Source organism: Silurus aristotelis, assembly GCF_946808225.1.
Source record: "Silurus aristotelis genome assembly, chromosome: 17".
Taxonomy (NCBI): domain Eukaryota; kingdom Metazoa; phylum Chordata; class Actinopteri; order Siluriformes; family Siluridae; genus Silurus; species Silurus aristotelis.
In genome coordinates this window covers 3,222,793-3,244,228 of record NC_139590.1, presented here as the reverse complement: position 1 = coordinate 3,244,228, position 21,436 = coordinate 3,222,793, and the positions used below count along the sequence as shown (strand labels likewise).

The 21,436-nt window shown below is 38.5% G+C and overlaps 1 protein-coding gene across 1 annotated transcript; it reads left to right on the top strand.

Moving 5' to 3' along the window:
* The first annotated feature begins 285 nt into the window (after positions 1 to 285).
* rac3a (Rac family small GTPase 3a) lies at positions 286 to 20,253 on the top strand. The gene is made up of 6 exons (XM_083567078.1): positions 286 to 659; positions 9,589 to 9,660; positions 9,765 to 9,882; positions 14,375 to 14,437; positions 14,915 to 15,074; positions 17,709 to 20,253. Exons 1-6 carry the CDS (start codon positions 625 to 627, stop codon positions 17,837 to 17,839), a joined length of 579 nt encoding a protein of 192 aa, XP_083423204.1. The 5' UTR covers positions 286 to 624; the 3' UTR covers positions 17,840 to 20,253.
* Positions 20,254 to 21,436: the final 1,183 nt, after the last annotated feature.

The following is a 21,436-nucleotide window of genomic DNA, read 5'->3' as shown; positions in this document are numbered from 1 at the left end:
GTGGCTTTAGATTGACTACTCTAAAATATATCCAAGTTTCATTCCTACAGTATCATTCCTTGAGAAGATTCTGAAATGGTTGCTGAAATGTGAGGGGTGCACTTAATTTTGTGAGATACTGTATGCTTTACATGCATTGGAGTGGAATATCTCCTGCACCCAGGCCTCCTCATCTCACCTACATCAGAACCTGCTTTACTAACACCCTGTGGTTGAATGAATCTCCACAAATCTCCACACTCTAAACGTAGACTCAATGTGGAATGGAATGATGGTTCATTCGATAGGGTTGAGGGTCAGAGTTCTGGAGCAGGAGATCCACTCCAACTTTGGGTCTTGTAGTTCAAGTGAATGTACACATGTTTTCATGTAGAGTTGTGTGCTTATAAGTTCGTGGTGACACTTGTATGATGAAGAACATGAGGCTGGAAACGTCAGATGTGTGTGAGCTCTGAAAAAAAAAACCGGATCAATCAGCTACAGCAAGAGGGGTTCGGTGCAAATCTGGCAACCGGCCTTCATGCTGCACTACACAGGCTTCTTCTCGACATCTCTCCACCATCTCAGAACCTCTGCTGAGCTCCAGCACTCGTGTGCATTTCAGCCGTCTTCTCTTTTTTCCAGATGCAAGCCATCAAATGCGTCGTGGTGGGCGATGGGTGAGAAATTTCAGAGCTTTCATTGTGGTTCATGTTGCAGTGTTCAGGGATGCAGCTGTTGCAGGAGATGGGCTGGGGCTTGGAGAAACCATTCGGTGTGCATGGAGATGGGACTCATTCCTGTCCTCGTGCTTTTGCAAGGAAAAAACCGAATTGTTTTCTTTTGGTTCAGACATGAAACATCTCACGCGCATCATCACCATTATATTATTATAATTTTATTCTTATTATAATAATGTCCATGCTCGGGGGGGTGAGGGTGGGGGGGAGTGGGCGGTCTAGAGAGGGCGCTTATTATGTCCTTTATTATATCCGTTTTTCATCATTAATTATTTTATTATTGATGATTCAAATCGTGCGTGAGTATTTTTCCTTTCCTTTTTTTTTTTTTTTGTATTTATATAAAAAATAAAAAATAAAAAAATAATTCTGTTTGTATTCAGATGGAATCCTGACGCTAGCGGTTCTGCGCCCCCCCCCCCCCCCCCTTCCCTACCTAGTCATCACCGCGCGTGCGCGACTGCTTTCGCGCATGCGCAATGTGGCGGTGGGGTTTGAAGCCCCTCTTAGTCAATGATGTCATGCTTTTACACACCTTACTCCTTTTTTTTTTTTTTTTTTTTTTTTTTGTTAACAGCGGTTTATTCTGCTTTATCGATTAAAAATAAATAAATAAACATTACGTCATCATTATTAGTAGTGAAACGTGTAAACACTGAGGAATTTATCTGCAGAAATAGTATTTTTTAAACCGATTTGTATCTAAAAAAGCTGCTTTTTGATTGTCTATTGTGAAAAGTGGAAATAAAATTAGATAGATAGATAGATAGATAGATAGATAGATAGATAGATAGATAGATAGATAGATAGATGTATAAATATAATATAAATGTATGTTCAATATGTACATAGTAAATATAGATACAGTGAGGAAAATAAGTATTTGAACACCCTGCTATTTTGCAAGTTCTCCCACTTAGAAATCATGGAGGGGTCTGAAATTGTCATCGTAGGTGCATGTCCACTGTGAGAGACATAATCTAAAAAAAAAATCCAGAAATCACAATATATGATTTTTAAACTATTTATTTGTATGATACAGCTGCAAATAAGTATTTGAACACCTGTCTATCAGCTAGAATTCTGACCCTCAAAGACCTGTTAGTCTGCCTTTAAAATGTCCACCTCCACTACATTTATTATCCTAAATTAGATGCACCTGTTTGAGGTCGTTAGCTGCATAAAGACACCTGTCCACCCCATACAATCAGTAAGAATCCAACTACTAACATGGCCAAGACCAAAGAGCTGTCCAAAGACACTAGAGACAAAATTGTAAACCTCCACAAGGCTGGAAAGGGCTACTGGGAAATTGCCAAGCAGCTTGGTGAAAAAAGGTCCACTGTTGGAGCAATCATTAGAAAATGGAAGAAGCTAAACATGACTGTCAATCTCCCTCGGACTGGGGCTCCATGCAAGATCTCAACTCGTGGGGTCTCAATGATCCTAAGGAAGGTGAGAAATCAGCCCAGAACTACACGGGAGGAGCTGGTCAATGACCTGAAAAGAGCTGGGACCACCGTTTCCAAGGTTACTGTTGGTAATACACTAAGACGTCATGGTTTGAAATCATGCATGGCACGGAAGGTTTCCCTGCTTAAACCAGCACATGTCCAGGCACGTCTTAAGTTTGCCAATGACCATTTGGATGATCCAGAGGAGTCATGGGAGAAAGTCATGTGGTCAGATGAGACCAAAATGGAACTTTTGGGTCATAATTCCACTAAACGTGTTTGGAGGAAGAAGAATGATGAGTACCATCCCAAGAACACCATCCCTACTGTGAAGCATGGGGGTGGTAGCATCATGCTTTGGGGGTGTTTTTTTGCACATGGGACAGGGCAACTGCACTGTATTAAGGAGAGGATGACCGGGGCCATGTATTGCGAGATTTTGGGGAACAACCTCCTCCCCCCAGTTAGAGCATTGAAAATGTGTCGAGGCTGGGTCTTCCAACATGACAATGACCCGAAGCACACAGCCAGGATAACCAAGGAGTGGCTCTGTAAGAAGCATATCAAGGTTCTGGCGTGGCCTAGCCAGTCTCCAGACCTAAACCCAGTAGAGAATCTTTGGAGGGAGCTCAAACTCCGTGTTTCTCAGCGACAGGCCAGAAACCTGACTGATCTAGAGAAGATCTGTGTGGAGGAGTGGGCCAAAATCCCTCCTGCAGTGTGTGCAAACCTGGTGAAAAACTACAGGAAACATTTGACCTCTGTAATTACAAACAAAGGCTACTGTACCAAATATTAACATTGACTTTCTCAGGTGTTCAAATACTTATTTGCAGCTGTATCATACAAATAAATAGTTAAAAAATCATACATTGTGATTTCTGTATTTTATTTTTTAGATTATGTCTCTCACAGTGGACATGCACCTACGATGACAATTTCAGACCCCTCCATGATTTCTAAGTGGAAGAACTTGCTGAATAGCAGCGTGTTCAAATACTTATTTTCCTCACTGTAGATAGTTGTGTAGCAGCGGAAGTAGTAGTTATTGAAAAAAAATAATATTTATCATAAATAAATACAATATTTATCTTCAGCATTGTGTATCTTTTACTTGTATTATTATTATTATTAATATTATTATTATTAATAGTATATATTTAAATATAACAAAATCCTTTACCCCCCATAACCAACACAATAAGAAAACAATATTTAGTCAGTAATTCTGTCAGTAATAATTAAAATTCTTTAAATATATAATCTCACTTACTCAGTAGTTTTGTGTTGTGTGGGGGCAGGGTTATGATCTGGGGCCGCTTCAGTTGGTCAGATCTCGGTTCACTAACGTTATGTGGCCAGAAAATTAGGTCAGCTGACAACCTGAATATACTGAATGACTAGGTTTTAAAAAATCTATTATTAATATTATTATTATTATTATTATTAAGGCAGTTATTTGAGCTCACTTACATTTATGACGTAGTATTTAAATTGTTTTGTAATATTTTAATTATTTTATGTCACAACTCAAATGCATAAAATAAGTTTAAAAAACCAACAAGAAAAAAAGTTATGTACGGTTAATTTATTATGTCGGCTTACACATAGTTATTTAGAGGTATAACAATGATTGATCTCACAAACTATGAAAATGTATTCTATATTTATTCTATATTCTGTAGATTTTGTTGCTAACATGGTAAAAACGGTGAAACAGTTCATTTCGGGGTCCTCAGATTGTTTTTTTGTCTGTTTTGAGATTGATTTTGGAAAACCATGGCTTCGGTACCCGAGGAATAAACAGTTCACCCCTGAATAAAGAGTGCAGGAGATCGTCTGAGAAGTTCTGGCAACCCGCATGAGCCACGTCGCTTCATATTGTTTCCACTGTAGCATTCCACTCGTTCTGTCTCGTATCACTCGTCCTCACTCTTCCTCCTTGGCTCTGCCGACTGTGTCCCTGTCCTTCGTCCTTCTTTATCATAGCGGAAAAAACAAACACATTTGCGCTTCTTGTCTCCTTCATTAGCTCTACAATGTTGCATTGGATTATTTTTAATAAACATAGTCAATGTACATAATCTCACACTCCAGACACATAGCGTTCCCTAGATAAGAGGTCCCCAACCACAGTATCATGCTGGGGAAGAGTTATTAATGGGCTTCAAGAACATTCTGGGGAAAATCCTTTAAAATTGCTTCTGCAACAATAACGGTGGACTTCAACAGAAAAGATACTTGAACATATAAACCTTTCTATTTTAAGGGATTTGAACTAAACAGCTATGTGTAGCCTTAAGAAAACTATTTATAAATGAGGCTCAATTGAGAAAAATCAGGCTTCAATTTGATAAGGAGCATAAAAATTGGATTCTGGAACAAGAAATACAAAAAAAGGTCATATGGTCTGTTAAGTCCAGATTTACCATGTTCCAACGCGATGGGCGCCTCAGGGTAAGAAGAAAGGTGAATGTGGAATGATCATGCCTTGTGTGTACAGTTCAAGCCTGTAGGATCAGGGTTATGATCTGGGGCTGCTTCAGTTGTTCAGGTCTAGGTTCTGCAATGTTATGTGGCCAAAAAATGAGGTCAGCTGACTGACTACCTGATACTATACTGAATGACCAGGTTTGTCAGTCACCACAGAGTTCAGATCTTAACTATGTGCTGGGAAAGAATTAAGGCAGTGGTCTTTTTGCATCAATAAAGGATCTACCATATCTTGATTATTCAGTTGGTTTGCTGATTTTCCTTCGAGAGTGAAGTTGCCAAACCTTGTGTAATAGACCTCTCACTGCTATCATTCATTTATGGCATTTTTCAGATGTTTACCTTTATGGCATTTGGTAGACACCCTTATCCAGAGCGACCTACAACTTAGCAGTTTGGGTTTAAGGGTCCAGCAGTGACCGCTTGAAAGTAGTGGGATTTGAATTTGTGACCTTCTGGATCAATGTTCAATTTCTTAAACACTGAGCTACCACCTTCCCTCACATTCAAATGTTAGCCATGACATTAACTGGGGTCCCATTTCATTTAGGTTTACCAGAGCCAGGTTCCTGCTATTCCTCAAGTATAAAGAAAGGCCACCACTAAAATACCTGTCACTTCAGCTTATAGAAGCTATTTTTAATACTGAATAGAAACATCCTGTATTTTTTTCTTCAGTTTGTGTTCTACTAAAGATACTGAAAAATAATTGTCTGGTCACAACCATTGCTGAACCAACAAATCTAAAGGTGACCCAAAACCTTTTACACAGTATATATGTGTACAAAAAAGGTTGGAGACCCCCTGCCCTAGAGAGTCAACAGTCGTATTCTAGATCACTTCCTCTCACAGAAACAGGATGTTCACACAGATTCGACTGTTTATTCCTCACAAGAATGTCAAGATGAATTGACTAGCTGCTTAAAAAATATTTGTAATAACTTTGACTAATTTGTAGACAATTGATTTTCTGGTGTGTTTGGAGGAAGGTACAGCTCTACCTCTGCCATGTAAATCTGTATTCTATGTGACTCTCGGGACACGCCTCGGTCTCCGTAGTGTTGCGATACGTCATATTCACGGTGCGCTCGAGAAACGGTTTAGAGAGGAGAAAACGATCTATATATAAAATATTGGTCACAAATTACTAGTCACTTTTTACGTAATTTAAAGTATAGCGCTACTGCTAATAATTATACTTTTTATGTGTATATGTTTTTATATATGTATGTGTGTACATATATAATATTAACATATAAAATCTTATTTACACAGTGGATAAATACTTTACTCGAGAAGAAAAACGCTGTACTTCTTGTATGTAATTTTTTTTCAAAACGGCTCATAAATATGTTACGAGCCAATTCTTTTTTTTTTTTTTTTTTTTTTTTTTTTTTTTTTTTTTCTTTTTTTTTTTGGGGGGGGGAGATTTTAGGAAACTGAATGGAATCGATAACATTTTGGGGTTTTGCCTGAGGTGAAAAGTTGGTCTATTGAGAAGAATATGGCGATAAAGCAGCGTGTAAAACCAAAGCTTCATGAAGATGAACGAATGCACATAAAACGTCACATTTCTTCTGTGTTTTTTGCCTTTGTTTTGCTTCATGTCGGCTTTTCCCCCATTTTCTTTTGACTTTTACAGTAATTACTGTAACGATTTTTACACGATCAAACAGAAAGCTGTTTTAAAATTGTAAAAATGTAGTAGGGGGTGTGGAGAACCAGTCGGTTTAATCAGCTGTGAAGATTCTGTCGCCCGAAAAAAGTCGATAACAACCTCTTTGTCATATTGTACTCGCATACTATTTTTCTTAGGAGTCTATATATTTTGACTACGATTAAATTTGCATTAAAATCAAAGTGAAAGAGAAAACTGACCCTCGCCAGACACGTTCACCGTTGCCAAGTCGCTAAATCTTATTAGTTTAACGTATAGAATAGAAGAAGAGCCTTTTATTTGTCACATATACATTACAGCACAGAGAAATTCATTCTTCTCCTATCCCAGCTTGTTCAGAAGCTGAGGTCCGAGCGCAGGGTCGGCCGTGATACGGGTGTTGAGGGCCTTGCTCAAGGACCGAGGAGTGGCAGCTTGGCGATACCAGGGTTTGAACTCCTGACCTTCCCATCAGCAACCCAGAGCCATAACCACAGAGCTCCCACTTCCCATCGTCTTTATGCAATTATCAGTTTATAGTTCCTTGTATATTCTTTTATCGTTTTTATCCTCCAGTTCTTAAAATAGAATTGACGTGATTATGATTTATCTAGAAAAATAAAGATAAAAATTATAACGCAACAATGCTCAGCCTTCCAGACTTGTATCTGTACTGGGATCCGTCACGTGACAAGGTAAAGAATGATGTAGCTAATAAGGTAGTTAATTTGGAAAAACAATGATTGCAGTATTAGGAGTGTTGGAGAGAAAGATTCAGCTGTAGTCCAGCATTCGTCTTTTTTCTTTCCGTTGATAGAGCCAGATCCCGATGAACTGAGAGTGTGATGACGTCACATTGTCGAGAAAACGGCTTTCTTTCACACAGATCAAGAGTGTAAAACTGTGACTGTGTGTGTGTGTGTGTGTGTGTGTGTGTGTGTGTGTGTGTGTGTGTGAGAGAGAGAGGGGGGGTAGGAGAAGGAGAGAGAGAGAGAAGAAAGAGAGAGAGAGAGAGAGAGAGAGAGAGAGAGAGAGAGAGAGAGAGAGAGAGAGAGAGAGAGAGAGAGAGAGAGAGAGAGAGAGAGAGAGTTATTTTCTTCACACACACAGAACTCACTGTCTGGATTTTCCATTCAGGATTGAAGCGAAAGGACTGAATGGAAATGTGTGTGTGTGTGTGTGTGTGTGTAAAACCCGAGCAGAAAGAAAGACAGAGTTAATAAGGGATAATTATCCTCTCTAAGACTGAACACTGTCATTTAGAAAAAAATCTTCCTTCATAAAACGTCGTAATGTTCAGAGGATTGTTTTCAGTACGGCTTACAAAAGAAATCGTCAGGAAGCAAAAAGCTGCCCCGAGAGTATCGTTATTTTCACCTCGCATCAGCGCCGTATCCAAGTCATTCATCGCTATGAGATGCTCTCCCTCCTCTCAGGCTTTCCTGCCGGTTGCCATGGTTTCTCTGGTGTCGAGCTGCCAGCGCAATAGACGTCTTTGGCTCTTTGTGCCTGATACCTAAGGAACGAAAGCACGTCACGGCATGCTGTTGCGTAAAATTAATCAACGAGGGCCTGATGATGCTGAAGCACAGTCACTACTGCTATTCGTTCATCAATTTCCCATAGCGGCATGTCATGCATTTCTTTATACAACAGTGATTTGTTGGCGGTTACAATACCGAGGACTTTTTTATCCATTTAGAGTTACACGTTTAAGAAAGCCCATCGACTCCTTCCTGAGAAAGTAAAAAAGCTCCAACTGGAGACTCCTTCCTTAAAAAGCATCGCAGAATGATCATTTAACCAATGCTACCTGTAAATAATGCTATATATTAGCGATATTTATCTCTATAACTGATGCAGATGCGATTCTCATCCCGATGCAAAAGCCAACGATACGTTTCATAAATAAAATAAAATAAAGACCAATTTACTTAACAACAATTTACAATCTACTTCTAACACAATGTGTCTGCAGGAAGTTACAGCTCTACCTCTGCCATGTTAATCTGTATTCTATGTGACTCTCGGGACACGCCTCGGTCTCCGTAGTGTTGCGATACGTCATATTCACGGTGCGCTCGAGAAACGGTTTAGAGAGGAGAAAACGATCTATATATAAAATATTGGTCACAAATTACTAGTCACTTTTTACGTAATTTAAAGTATAGCGCTACTGCTAATAATTATATTGAAATAAATCGTTTTTTTAAGGATGCAGCGACGTCAACTTGTATCCGATCGACACTTTTTATGTGTATATGTTTTTATATATGTATGTGTGTACATATATAATATTAACATATAAAATCTTATTTACACAGTGGATAAATACTTTACTCGAGAAGAAAAACGCTGTACTTCTTGTATGTAATTTTTTTTCAAAACGGCTCATAAATATGTTACGAGCCAATTCTTTTTTTTTTTTTTTTTTTTTTTTTTTTTTTTTCTTCTTTTTTTTTTTTTTTTTTTGGGGGGGAGATTTTAGGAAACTGAATGGAATCGATAACATTTTGGGGTTTTGCCTGAGGTGAAAAGTTGGTCTATTGAGAAGAATATGGCGATAAAGCAGCGTGTAAAACCAAAGCTTCATGAAGATGAACGAATGCACATAAAACGTCACATTTCTTCTGTGTTTTTTGCCTTTGTTTTGCTTCATGTCGGCTTTTCCCCCATTTTCTTTTGACTTTTACAGTAATTACTGTAACGATTTTTACACGATCAAACAGAAAGCTGTTTTAAAATTGTAAAAATGTAGTAGGGGGTGTGGAGAACCAGTCGGTTTAATCAGCTGTGAAGATTCTGTCGCCCGAAAAAAGTCGATAACAACCTCTTTGTCATATTGTACTCGCATACTATTTTTCTTAGGAGTCTATATATTTTGACTACGATTAAATTTGCATTAAAATCAAAGTGAAAGAGAAAACTGACCCTCCTCGGTCTCCGTAGTGTTGATACGTCATATTCACGTAGCAGCTGCGTTGCTGTGAGAACGCGCTCGAGAAACGGTTCAGCGAGAAAAAAACGATTTGCATATCACAGATTATTGGTCACGTTCTAATTAATAAAAGTATAGCGCTAACGCTAATAATTATATAGAAATATTTAAAGTTTTAGCGAGGCAATAATGTTTAAAACTTGTATTCAATGCACTGATGCGAATGTGTGAATCTTATTATCCCTACTGTAGAATAATATGGCTTGTGGTTAATACGTTGATGTGTTTGTTCGGAAGAAAAATTCTAAAATGTGTGTGTGTTTGCAGAGCCGTGGGTAAGACATGCCTGCTCATCAGCTACACCACCAACGCTTTCCCGGGAGAATACATCCCAACAGTGTGAGTTTACATACCCCTCATTCATTTCCTGTGTGTGTGTGTGTGTGTGTGTGTGTGTGTTATTGTCTATATGTTCCTCCTGGTCATTGCTCTCATTCTGACAGGTTTGATAACTACTCTGCCAATGTTATGGTGGACGGGAAACCTGTAAACCTGGGATTATGGGATACTGCGGGGCAGGAGGACTACGACCGTCTCCGACCGCTCTCCTACCCTCAGACGGTAAAGCCTCGTCCCTCCTCAGCCATCTTTTTACTTCTTCTCTGCATTACAATCCCTAAACCTCCATGCATTTGGCAGATGCTCTTATCCAGAACGACTTAGTTATTTCATTCATACAACTGAGCAGCTACGGGGTTAAGGGCCTTGCTCAGGGGCCCAGGAGTGGCATCTTGGTGTGGGGTAAAGGGATTTGAACTCATGACCTTCGTAAATCAAAGTCCAATGTTGTCCCTTTGTTGGGATTTTTAGACCTGAGAGAAATCATTGTAAGCTGTACGATGAATGTCTTATAATCGTTTGCAAAATGTGTCGCAGGGGGTTTTAAAGAAACACGTGCTCGATCTCGAACTGTCAACGAGTCCAGTAAAGAAGTGGTAAAGAAACGTTCAAGCAAACGCTCGACTCGTTGTCCCAGAATGCAATGCGGCCAGTTAGAGATGGACGATGTGAGGCGATGCGTTGACATGATAGATAAAAAACGAGAGAGCTGAACAGACTGACGCAATAAAGCGCCGCCGCATTGCCATTGTAGTGTCGAGATGAACCACTGCGCCGCTTACAGCGGAAAGTCAGACGGCATTATGGGTAAAGGGGTGAAAATGAAAGCGAGTGATGCTTCTGTTCAGGTTGCATATTAATATTCAATTTAATTCAACTCAAGTTTATTTTTAGAGCAATTTTCACAATGGACATGGTTACAGAATGTAAGAATAATAGAAAATAAATTAGATATCAGTGAATTTTGTATATTTATCCCTTTTCTTAAGTTATACGGTCAGTTGGAGTTGTGGAACCAGGAGCTCCTGAACAGCTCATAAATTGGCTCAACATTTAAGATCAATATAGATTCAACACCAACAAAGTTCAATGATGGAGAAACTGCATATGTAGAAGGTTTTTTGGTTAATGATTAAGAGGTTGATTATCCTCAAAGTTCAATGTCTGAAATCTTCATGAAGTGGGATCCAACTGACGCTGGAACGTCTCTAGATGGGTCGGATCCTCGTGGGTTTCGGCATCTTGTCTTTGACCATGTTGGGAGAACATCTGGCACCCTAGAAATGTTGTGAGCAGTCAAGCAGTCATGTAGTGTAGTTGAATTCTGGATCAGTTACAAAGGAAAAATGTCTTTTAGAGATAAACCTACCAGACATTAGGTGCAGTTGTCCAGTGAGTCCAGTGTGCTAAAGGTAGGAGGTGCTTTATACTTGTCAAATGTATATTACAATGAGATTATTTCATCGCGTTTCCCAGCAATGTTAGAAAGCTGGGGAGAGAGCACAGGGTCAGCCGTGGTAGCCCGCCCCGGGAGAACAGAGTGCTAAGGGCCTTGCTCAAGTGCCCCCCAGAGTTGCAGCTTAGTACTACCATGGCTTGAACCCATTACCTTCTGATCAGTAACCCACAGCCTTAAGCACTGAGCTAGCACTTCCTTATTAGATTACAATGTAAGAAGTAAAGGACTCCTCACTATCGTTAGGTCATGTCCCTAAATCCCTCAAGTTAGCAGTTATTAAGCCCCTCATTAAAAAACCTAATCTGGATCCAAACACGCTATCGAATTACAGACCAATTTCAAATCTCCCATTTATGTCTAAGATTTTAGAAAAGATTGTCGCTGCCCAGCTATGTAACCACTTGCAGGAGAACAATATCTTTGAAGAGTTTCAGTCAGGTTTTAGGCCCCATCATAGCACAGAAACTGCTCTAGTTAAAATCACTAACGACCTGTTTTTAGCTTCAGACCAAGGCTACATCTCCCTATTAGTTTTACTAGATCTTAGTGCTGCGTTCGACACTATAGATCATGATCTTCTCCTCGATCGCTTACAGAATTACATCGGTATTCAGGGACAGGCATTAAGCTGGTTTAAATCCTACCTGTCCAATCGTTACCATTTCGTAGATTTAAATGGAGAGCTATCCAGGATAATGCTAGTAAATTATGGCGTGCCACAAGGGTCAGTTCTGGGACCCCTGCTTTTTACAATATACATGCTTCCATTAGGAAATATTATTAGAAGGCATGGAATTAGCTTCCATTGTTATGCTGATGATACCCAGCTATATATTTCATCCAAACCAGGCGATACAGCTCAATTAGCTCGCATAACTGAGTGTGTTGAAGAAATAAGAGATTGGATGACCCATAACTTTCTGCTATTAAATCCTGATAAAACGGAGATTTTGCTCATCGGCCCAAAAAATAGTACACAGAAGCTCCAGCATCTCAGCCTGCATTTAGACGGTTGTTCTGTAACTACTAGTTCAACGGTAAAAGACCTGGGAGTTATTTTAGACAGCAACTTATCTTTTAAAAATCACATCAATCAAGTTACAAAAACAGCCTTCTTTCACCTTAGAAATATTTCTAAGCTAAGAAATATGTTATCTATATCTGATGCAGAGAAGCTCGTCCATGCGTTTATGACCTCTAGAATAGACTACTGTAATGCATTACTAGGTGGATGTCCTGCATCATTAATAAACAAGCTTCAGTTAGTTCAGAATGCCGCAGCAAGAGTTCTTACTAGGTCAAGAAAATACGATCATATAACCCCAATCTTATCGTCCCTACATTGGCTTCCTATTAAGTTTCGAATAGACTACAAACTACTGCTACTCACTTATAAAGCACTAAATGGTTTGGCTCCCATGTATCTATCCAGTCTCTTAACACGCTACAATCCGTCACGCTCCCTGAGATCTCAAAACTCTGGGCTTCTAGTAGTTCCTAGAATAGCAAAGTCCACTAAAGGCGGTAGAGCATTTTCACATTTAGCTCCTAAACTCTGGAATAGTCTTCCTGACAGTGTTCGGGGTTCAGATACACTCTCCCAGTTTAAGTGCAGATTAAAAACATATCTTTTTAGCAAAGCCTACACATAACACACATCACACACATCACATCACAACCTTGTGCTCCAGAACATCTGATCACATGCACATTATCAACTTGTGCTGTTAATATCATGAACAGCAGCTACGCTAATTCCTCTCCACTGCTTCTCTTTCTCTCCCCATCCCGAGGCATCCTGAGGTTTGGCCAGCTCCATCCAGTCACGTCCCACCTCGTGAAGATTATGGACCTATGGATGATCATGGAGAAGTAGATGCCGAGTGTTTAAAGGCCCTGGCATGGAGAAGCTGATGCTGGATCTATGATGATCACAAATTGTTCTGTATTGTTGAAAGATTTATGACCAAACTTTTGATGTCACCCATATGAGGATGGGTTCCCCTTTGAGTCTGGTTCCTCTCAAGGTTTCTTCCTCATATCATCTAAGGGAGTTTTTCCTTGCCACTGTCGCCACGGCTGCTCATCAGGGACAAACGCACACCATTCACCTTCACTGTTGTTTTCTGTAAAGCTGCTTTGAGACAATGTCTGTTGTGAAAAGCGCTATACAAATAAACTTGACTTGACTTGACTTGACAGTGGTTAGGAAGAAAAGGAAAAGTGGACAGATGTGAGATCTGAGAGTTGTCCATGGAGATCACAAGATCTTATGGAGATAAATCACCTGGGATGACCAGCAGTTCAGTTATCTGGGATTAAGCTTTAGTCGATGAGCTGCCATTCACAATGAGATATCTGCCTGACAAGAATGTCTGTAGGTGGAAGGAGAGAATTATTTCAGTGTCACCTGTAAAGGTTCCTGTGAAGGTTCTATGAAGCAGTGGTAATGTGAGGATATGACCTTACAAAGAGGTCAAATATAAATGGAGAACAAGGGAGGACCAATCTTGGTTCTGTTTACCAGCTGAGCACCAATTTGGATAAAATCTACTGAATGAAATGGTTTATGAGAGACTCGTGTTCCTTTTGTTTCTATGCGACAAACTCCAGTCATGTAACGGTATGAAGATTGACTAAGCAAAGATATAAATGCCCAGATGTTTGTTTCTCCAAACATTCATCTAAAATTCTTTTTCATGCCTCTTATAAAACTTGCCAAGGATGTTCTACACCAGTTAGAGATTTCTTTCTTGTGATCCAGTTCATCCCACAGCAGTTCAATAGGATTTAGTTGCGGTGCCACCGTCTTGTTGGAATTGCATGGTGTTGAAGTATGGAATAGTTGCCATGTTGGTTCAGTTGGTTCCTATCACTTTCTTGAATAAGTCTCCAACCTTTCCTGCTCCAAAACAACCCCAAACCATTAAACGTCAACCTCCATGTGTGACTCTGGGGGGTGAGGGAGTCTGATCACATCTTCTCTCCTGTTCTTCCTCTTACACAAGTTCTTCTGTTAGAGACAAAAATGTTCCATTTGGACTCCACTGAACTGTTTTCCAGTCTTTCACTGTCCAATTCTTGTGTTTGTTTTTTTTTTTTTTTTTTATCCTTTATCGAGTCTGTTGTATAGAAACAAAATTGACATGCATATGTCTGGAAAACCATAAAAGACTGTGTGTCCAGACCTCTTGCCATTTTGTTCCATAGTAAATATTAATTTATTGAGTTTTCTTTTGTCTTTTGTTTTTGAAGGATGTGTTTTTGATCTGTTTCTCGCTGGTGAGCCCGGCTTCGTTCGAAAATGTCAGAGCAAAGGTAAGTATTTGATTTTTTTATTTATTCATATTGTGTGTGTGTGTGTGTATATACACTGTGTGGTCAAATATTTCCAATCACCTGACCATTACACCCATATTTGGTTCTTGCAGAAACCACAAAGTTAGAAGCACACAATAGTTTAGGACGTCCTTGTATGCTGTAGCATTACAATTTCTCTTTGCACAATGCAAGCTCAATGAAGATGCCCAGACAATGGAAGCAACCCCCCCCCCCTCCCGATTAAAATAAATTGAACACAAAGAAGATGATCCAGAGAACTGAGGATGCACCATTTCATGATTTCTTTATTTTTTTATTTATAAAATAGCGGCAAAAACTGTCATTGTCATTATGAGGTATTGGGTTTAGGATTATGTGGAAAATGTCCTGATTATAAACTTAGGAGTGTTGACTGTGTGTGTGTGTGTGTGTGTGTGTGTGTGTGTGTGTGTGTGTGTGCGCGCACGCACGCAGTGGTATCCTGAGGTGCGTCACCACTGTCCCAACACACCCATCATCCTGGTGGGAACCAAACTGGATCTGCGGGACGATAAGGACACAATCGAGCGCCTGAGAGACAAAAAACTGTCCCCTATTACGTATCCTCAGGGTCTCGCCATGGCCAGAGAGATCGGTAAGAGCTAATATACATATAATATAACCTTTTTTTTACTCAGTATTTCGCTGTTGGTTGTAAATACCCTTCTTCAAGATGGAGGGATCTCTCGCTCACTAAATCTGTCCACAATATAAATAGCTAATTATGTAGTGAGTGACAAAAGGAATGGCAGAAAAGAACTTCCTTTCTCTATCCAGTAATCATGACATGTAGAGTAGGGCTGAAACGATTCCTCAAGTAACTCGTGTGATACAAAGAGAAAAATGCAAGATTCAAATGATTTGCCTCGATGCTTCGTTTAGTCCATTTAACTACATACGGAGCATTGTGTTTCCACACGGACTGTTATTGCTGGTGCACCACCCGCTAAATTTTGGACAGGTTAACACTATGAAAGCCTGTTTCCGACACAAAGTTTGCCTAATTTCTTATTTCTCGCAATTCCGACTTTTTTTTTTTTGCCAGTCAGGCAGCTTCACCCCGCCAGAAAGTTTTACACATTAAAAATTAAATCTGCTCCAATCAATAGAATCACAGGATATCAAACTGAGCCTCTGATCCCCTGAGAGAACTTGGGTCTAACAATCACCAACAGCTTCAAACTTCAGGCTGACAACATCCACCAAACATTTTGGATGTTTTAACGAGAAAATAAAGTCGGAATTGCGAGAAATAAAGTCGGAATTGCGAGAAATAAAGTTTCGAAGGTATTTCGAGGTATCTATAAAAGTCAGATTTTTTCAAACATTGTCTGAAACTTTGTTTATGTTTTAGCACTTTCTTGGTTTCTGCATGTTCCCCGCATTTCTTTAGTACTTCAGTAGGAAAGTCATGATCAACATCGACGTGAGAATCGTTTGCAAAACGCTTCTTTTGATGAACTTGCTAATGATGCCAAACTCTTTTTTGTTGTTGTTGTTGTTACTGTTCATTTTTAAACGATCGCATCGCAAGTTCAGAAGCCAGCGAATTATAAACAAAAAATATTTTTTGTTTAAAAAAATGTCCTGGTAGTGAGAGAGCGAGAGTTTTACAGATTTCTTTACTGATATTCTGACAGAGCAATGTCTATGAACTGTTTTTTGGTGTGTTCATCACTCACACAGCTCAAATTCCCAAGATTTCATATCCTGGATAGCAAAAAAACCAAACCTTCACCAAACTATTTTTAATACTATAATTTGTCTGCATTGTTTATTCAGCCGACCCTGCAAACATCCCAAACCATCTAGAGACGTACCAGCGCCATTTGGATCCTACTTTATGTAGAGTTTTGACATTAGACCTCTTTGAGTGGCATGGAGAAGCTGGTGTGTGATCTGTGATGATCGCAAATGTTGAGCTATTTTATGAGTTGCTCAGTAGCTCCTGGTTCCACAATCTCACCTGACTGTATAAGACTGTAAAAAGAACATCACTCATAATCTCACATTCCAGTGCTCATGTTAGTTCTCACTCTCCAGTGTTTTGTATTGTTTAAAGACTATAATCACACTCTTGATATCAAGTTTATTTCTATTGCGTTTTTCACAACAGACATTGTCTCAAAGCAGCTTTACAGAATTTAACATTTAAGGTGAATAATGTGTATTTATCCCTGATGAGCAGACTGTGGCAAGGAAAAAACTCTCTTAGATGTTATGAGGAAGAAACCTTGAGAGGAACCAGACTCAAAAGGGGAACCCATCCTCATCTGGGTAATGTCAAGCTGCTAAATTCTGTAAAGCTGCTTTGAGACAATGTCCGTTGTGAAAAGTGCTATAGAAATAAACTTGACTTTATTTAAATAAATTTAAACCATTGAGCAGTCTAGGATAGTCAGATAGTTAATGCTAGCTAAGACTGGAACGACTGTAGTTAGTGAGGTTACAGTGAGAACGCCATTTGTCGTTGTTTTGGTAAAAGAAAATTCTGTTGTGTTTGTATTTTTTGTCCGTATTTTTGAATCTCTGCAGAATTTCCCAACAACCCCCTTGTTATAAAATTATAGACAGAAACCACAGCTTCTTAAAGGATTTTGGTTGGAAGATAAGGAACTTAAGGGAAGTTGTTTATTGTTTGACAGGACAAATAATTGTAAGAACTTATATCTTAACTTTGTCACTTGAATGGCTTGGGCTCTTCACTGCACCTAATTTCTGAGCACTTTTTGCAATGTTTGCAGAATGTTTTTACATATTCTGACAGAAAAACAGGAAGAAAGAAAAAACGAACAAAATCCATCCAATTGGAACAAAGACGCAACTTTCTTGCCAATTAGTATCACCAAAATAGCTTGCCATTCCCCACGCCGTTTAATAGCGCTGTTGGATTCTCCAATCTGATTGGTTGGAATGTGTTGATGATTAATTTTTAATAACAGCAGTTTCTACACTTCCTACTACGTGATAATTTAACAGCTTGTTCATAGAGACTTTGGCTTTGACAATGATAGACATTGACAGAGTGAGGTTTTCTGAACGAGAACTTTATTTAATGTTTATTTATGGAAGGATAAATGTGTTTGCTGACGTGTCATTAGAAAGATAGTATCCTAAATGCTGTAAGTGAGAACAGAAAGCAGTTTGTGTCATAGATTACTCTCTACGATTCTAATTGTAACTTTATATGGCTTAAAGAAATGTAAAATTATGGACGCTTTATTCACAGGAGCGGTGAAGTACCTGGAGTGCTCGGCTCTAACACAGAGAGGGCTGAAGACGGTGTTCGACGAGGCCATTCGCGCCGTCCTCTGCCCCCCGCCCGTCAAGAAGAGAGGGAAGAAATGTACAGTGTTTTAAAAAAAAATAACACACACTCACACAGAGTGCGGAGTATTTCACTTCAACACACAGTCATCACACTGAGTTCCTACCGGCCAATTTGGAAAGAGACGAGGTTAAAAAATAAAAAATAAACCAACAGGTGAAACATCACACGCTGGAGTTTTAGACCTAGCGCTGCAAAAAGAAAAAATATTTATAGCAAAAGGCACAAAAATACAAGATCGTGCCAAAATTCCCTCTCATCCCTATTTCTGAACTCGAATGCCTTAATTGGTGCTTAATTTGTGGTCATTAGAAGGTCCTTAAGAAAACATACACACCTTGCATGCGCTAATATTTGGTTTTGTGATATACAGTATCATTTAACACACAATTTGTGCATTGTGGATCATTTCGATACAGCGGTTATTTCAAGGGTCGCATGTGTCCATAATTACAAAAAGGTCAAAAAATTAGAATGGGAAAAAAAAAAAAAAACGTAACCGTAATGGAAGATTATTGAGTCTCACACACAGGTGTTTCTGAGATTAATGGGCGGAGCTTATATATATATATATATATATATAAATTGACCTAACCTAAACTAGCTTACTCTTGAATTCTGTTGGCTATGATTACACAATATAATAACTAGTGTAAGCATGATTTGGTTAGCTGGTCAGCTGTGTAACAGCTGGATTGAGGAAGTTGCTCAATCGCAGTTTTTACATAGCTGATAAGTCTCAAAAACTAAAAATGTGATATTGTTTTTTTGTTTTGTTTATAAAGTGTTTGATCAACTGGTTAAATAAGCCCTTCCTACGTCAACAAGGTGACCCTGTGAGATGCGGACGTAAAAAATGTCCCTCTATACACATTCTCTGAATTCCTCTGTGGAGATTTTTCTTACTGCTAACACATTTTTTATATTTTGGGCCAAGGTGGGCATCAATTCCCCCCCCCCATACCCCCTCTTTTTTTTCTTCTACCTTTTTCCTTATTGATCTGTGAACGTGTCTGAAGTTTGTGTAAATAGATATTGTGAATAACTTGAGGATCGAATCGATGCCGTCTCTCGTTCTTGACTGTAAAGGAAAAAAAAAAGAAAAAGGAAAAAAAACGACCGCCTTCTGAATACAGCTCTTTTCATTTCGGTGTTTGTGTGACTACTGTACGTGATGGCGTTTTACAGCACAAGGAAAAAACAAAGGAGTGATCATGACTAAAATGTGTATATTTAAAATCAGTTGGTGTCTGAAGCTCAACCGGGTATCAAATTTACAGGAAAACAAAAAACTTTGGCCAAAAAATAAAACTTACACAGCGTTTTTTTTTTCTTCCCTCTAAGCGCAGTGTTTTTTTTTTCCTTTTATTTCACACTGGAGATATGAAAGCTGATCTGCTAACAAGTAATCCATTTAAGTTTTGTGTTGTGAAAACTGTATAGACCACATGCTGGCTTATGAGGAAGTCACAGTGCTAAAACAGTCGGCCATTTTGAAAAAAGGAATGGCTTTTTTTCTTTTCTTTTTTTTAGAAACAAATGTCTTTTTTATTTGCTGTTTACACATAGTACACTGTCTACTCCAGTGAAGTTTTGAGGACAGTATTGCTATACACTAGGGAAACAAGGACACTGATGACAAGCTAGCTAATGCTATACCTGACTAGCTAGCAAAGTGTTTCATGAGTCTTATATGTGGTAGATGTAATTTCTATTGACTGAAAATTAGTAAAACATGTCAGAAACGTCAACTTTTACCTCAAAAATTTTAGCCTGTCATTAAGAAAATTCTCCCCCCCAAAAAATTTGCTAGTTAGCTTGATTAGCATTGTAGCTCCAGTGCAAAGATAAGGCAAAAACCACATGGCAAACCAAACATCTCGGCTGATTTGGCATGAGGTAGAAACTGTGTACGTTTCATTCTTTGCCGAATTAAAAAAAATTTTTTTTTGTTTGTTGTTTTTCTGAAGATTTCTTTACATTACAGTGTTGTATGCATATTTAATTCATTGTTTTTCGTTGTAAACTGGAACCTTTTTCCATCCTTTGGATTTCTGCTACATATTTTGCAGTATACACAAGCTGACACGTGCCATTGTGGATTGTTTTTTTGTGTGGCTAGCATGCCAAATTTTCAACTTTAGACAAGATATGTATCTAACTTTGTTTCTACTTTTTTGCCTTTTGAGTTTGAGAGTACGATTTGTGTGTGTGTTTCTGTGCACACGAGTGAATGATGTACTGTACGAATGAAACAGATTGTTCAAAATGTAAAGAAAAACTATACGGTGTATGTTTCTGTGTTAATGACCTGATGGTGGATATCCACCTTAACCTTACAGTTGGCTTCAGTAGACACAATAACAATCAGAAATCCTATTGAACTGTTACTAAAATCATGTGAGTTTAAAATGTATGCATTAATAAAATTGAGTCCTTGAATGTATTTAAGTGTGCCACTGTTGTTTTTTTTCATCTTAAACTATTTAGTTTTAATAAATATTTTTGTCCTTTTTTTTTTTATTGTATACGTTTTTATAGATTTAATTCCATGTAATAAGAAAAAGGTATTTTTTTCTAAATAAAAATATCTGTAGTCCTCTAATAATAATAATAATAATAATAATAATAATAATAATAATAATAATAATAATAACAACTATTTGTAGTGTTTCTTTGTGTTATTGAGAGACATCCATTTAAATTTAAAGTAGAATTCTAATGGGTTGATTTTGAAGACAGGTACGAAATTTGAAACTTATGTTAGCTGTATAGTCTTTAGAAGTCTGTCAGTCATTTGATTTGTCAGTCAATAAGTTAACTGGCCAATTAACAGTCAGCCACTCAGTCTGTAAAACAGGTAACCAGTCACTGGGTGTAAATTAGTCAGAGTAGGTCAGTGAGGTGGTCAATCAGAGTAAGTGACTAAATTGGTTATTCACTCAGTGAGACAATCAGAGTTAGCAAAACAGCCAGTAAGTAAATCAGTCCTTGAGACAGTTAATTGGTCAGTGAGACAGTCAGTCAGTTAATCAGTCAGAGACAGTTAATTAATCAGAAAGAGTTAATCAAGAGACTCATTTAGTCAGTGAGACAGTTAATCAGTCAGTTATTTAGTCAGTGAGACAGTTAGTCAGAGAGACAGTTAATCAGTCAGTCAGTGAAACAATCAGTGAGACAGTTAATTAGTCAGTGAGGCAGTAAGCCAGTTAATCAGTCAGTCAGAAAAGCTAATCAGTCAGTAAGTAAGTTAATCAATCAGTCAGTAAGTTAATCAATCAGTCAGTAAGCTAATCAGTCAGTAAGTTAATCAGTCAGTCAGTAAGCTAATCAGTCAGTCAGTCAGTAAGTTAATCAGTCAGTCAGTAAGCTAATTAGTCAGTCAGTCAGTAAGTTAATCAGTCAGTCAGTAAGCTAATCAGTCAGTAAGCTAATCAGTCAGTCAGTAAGTTAATCAGTCAGTCAGTAAGATAATCAGTCAGTCAGTAAGTTAATTAGTCAGTCAGTCAGTTAATCTGTCAGTGAGACCAGCGAGACAGTTAGTCAGTCAGTTAGTCTTTGTTTGCACATAGTGTATTATGAAAGGGGCTAGTTTCAATAGAAAATGAAAATAAATAAAACTACTGTTA

What these genes read in the sequence shown, in the direction of transcription:
- rac3a (XM_083567078.1), top strand. Translation starts at nt 625, where the DNA reads ATGCAAGCCATCAAATGCGTCGTGGTGGGCGATGG. An exon ending in TGCGTCGTGGTGGGCGATGG is followed by an intron (nt 660 to 9,588) that starts GTGAGAAATTTC and finishes GTGTGTTTGCAG; the next exon opens with AGCCGTGGGTAAGACATGCC. An exon ending in CGCCATGGCCAGAGAGATCG is followed by an intron (nt 15,075 to 17,708) that starts GTAAGAGCTAAT and finishes CTTTATTCACAG; the next exon opens with GAGCGGTGAAGTACCTGGAG.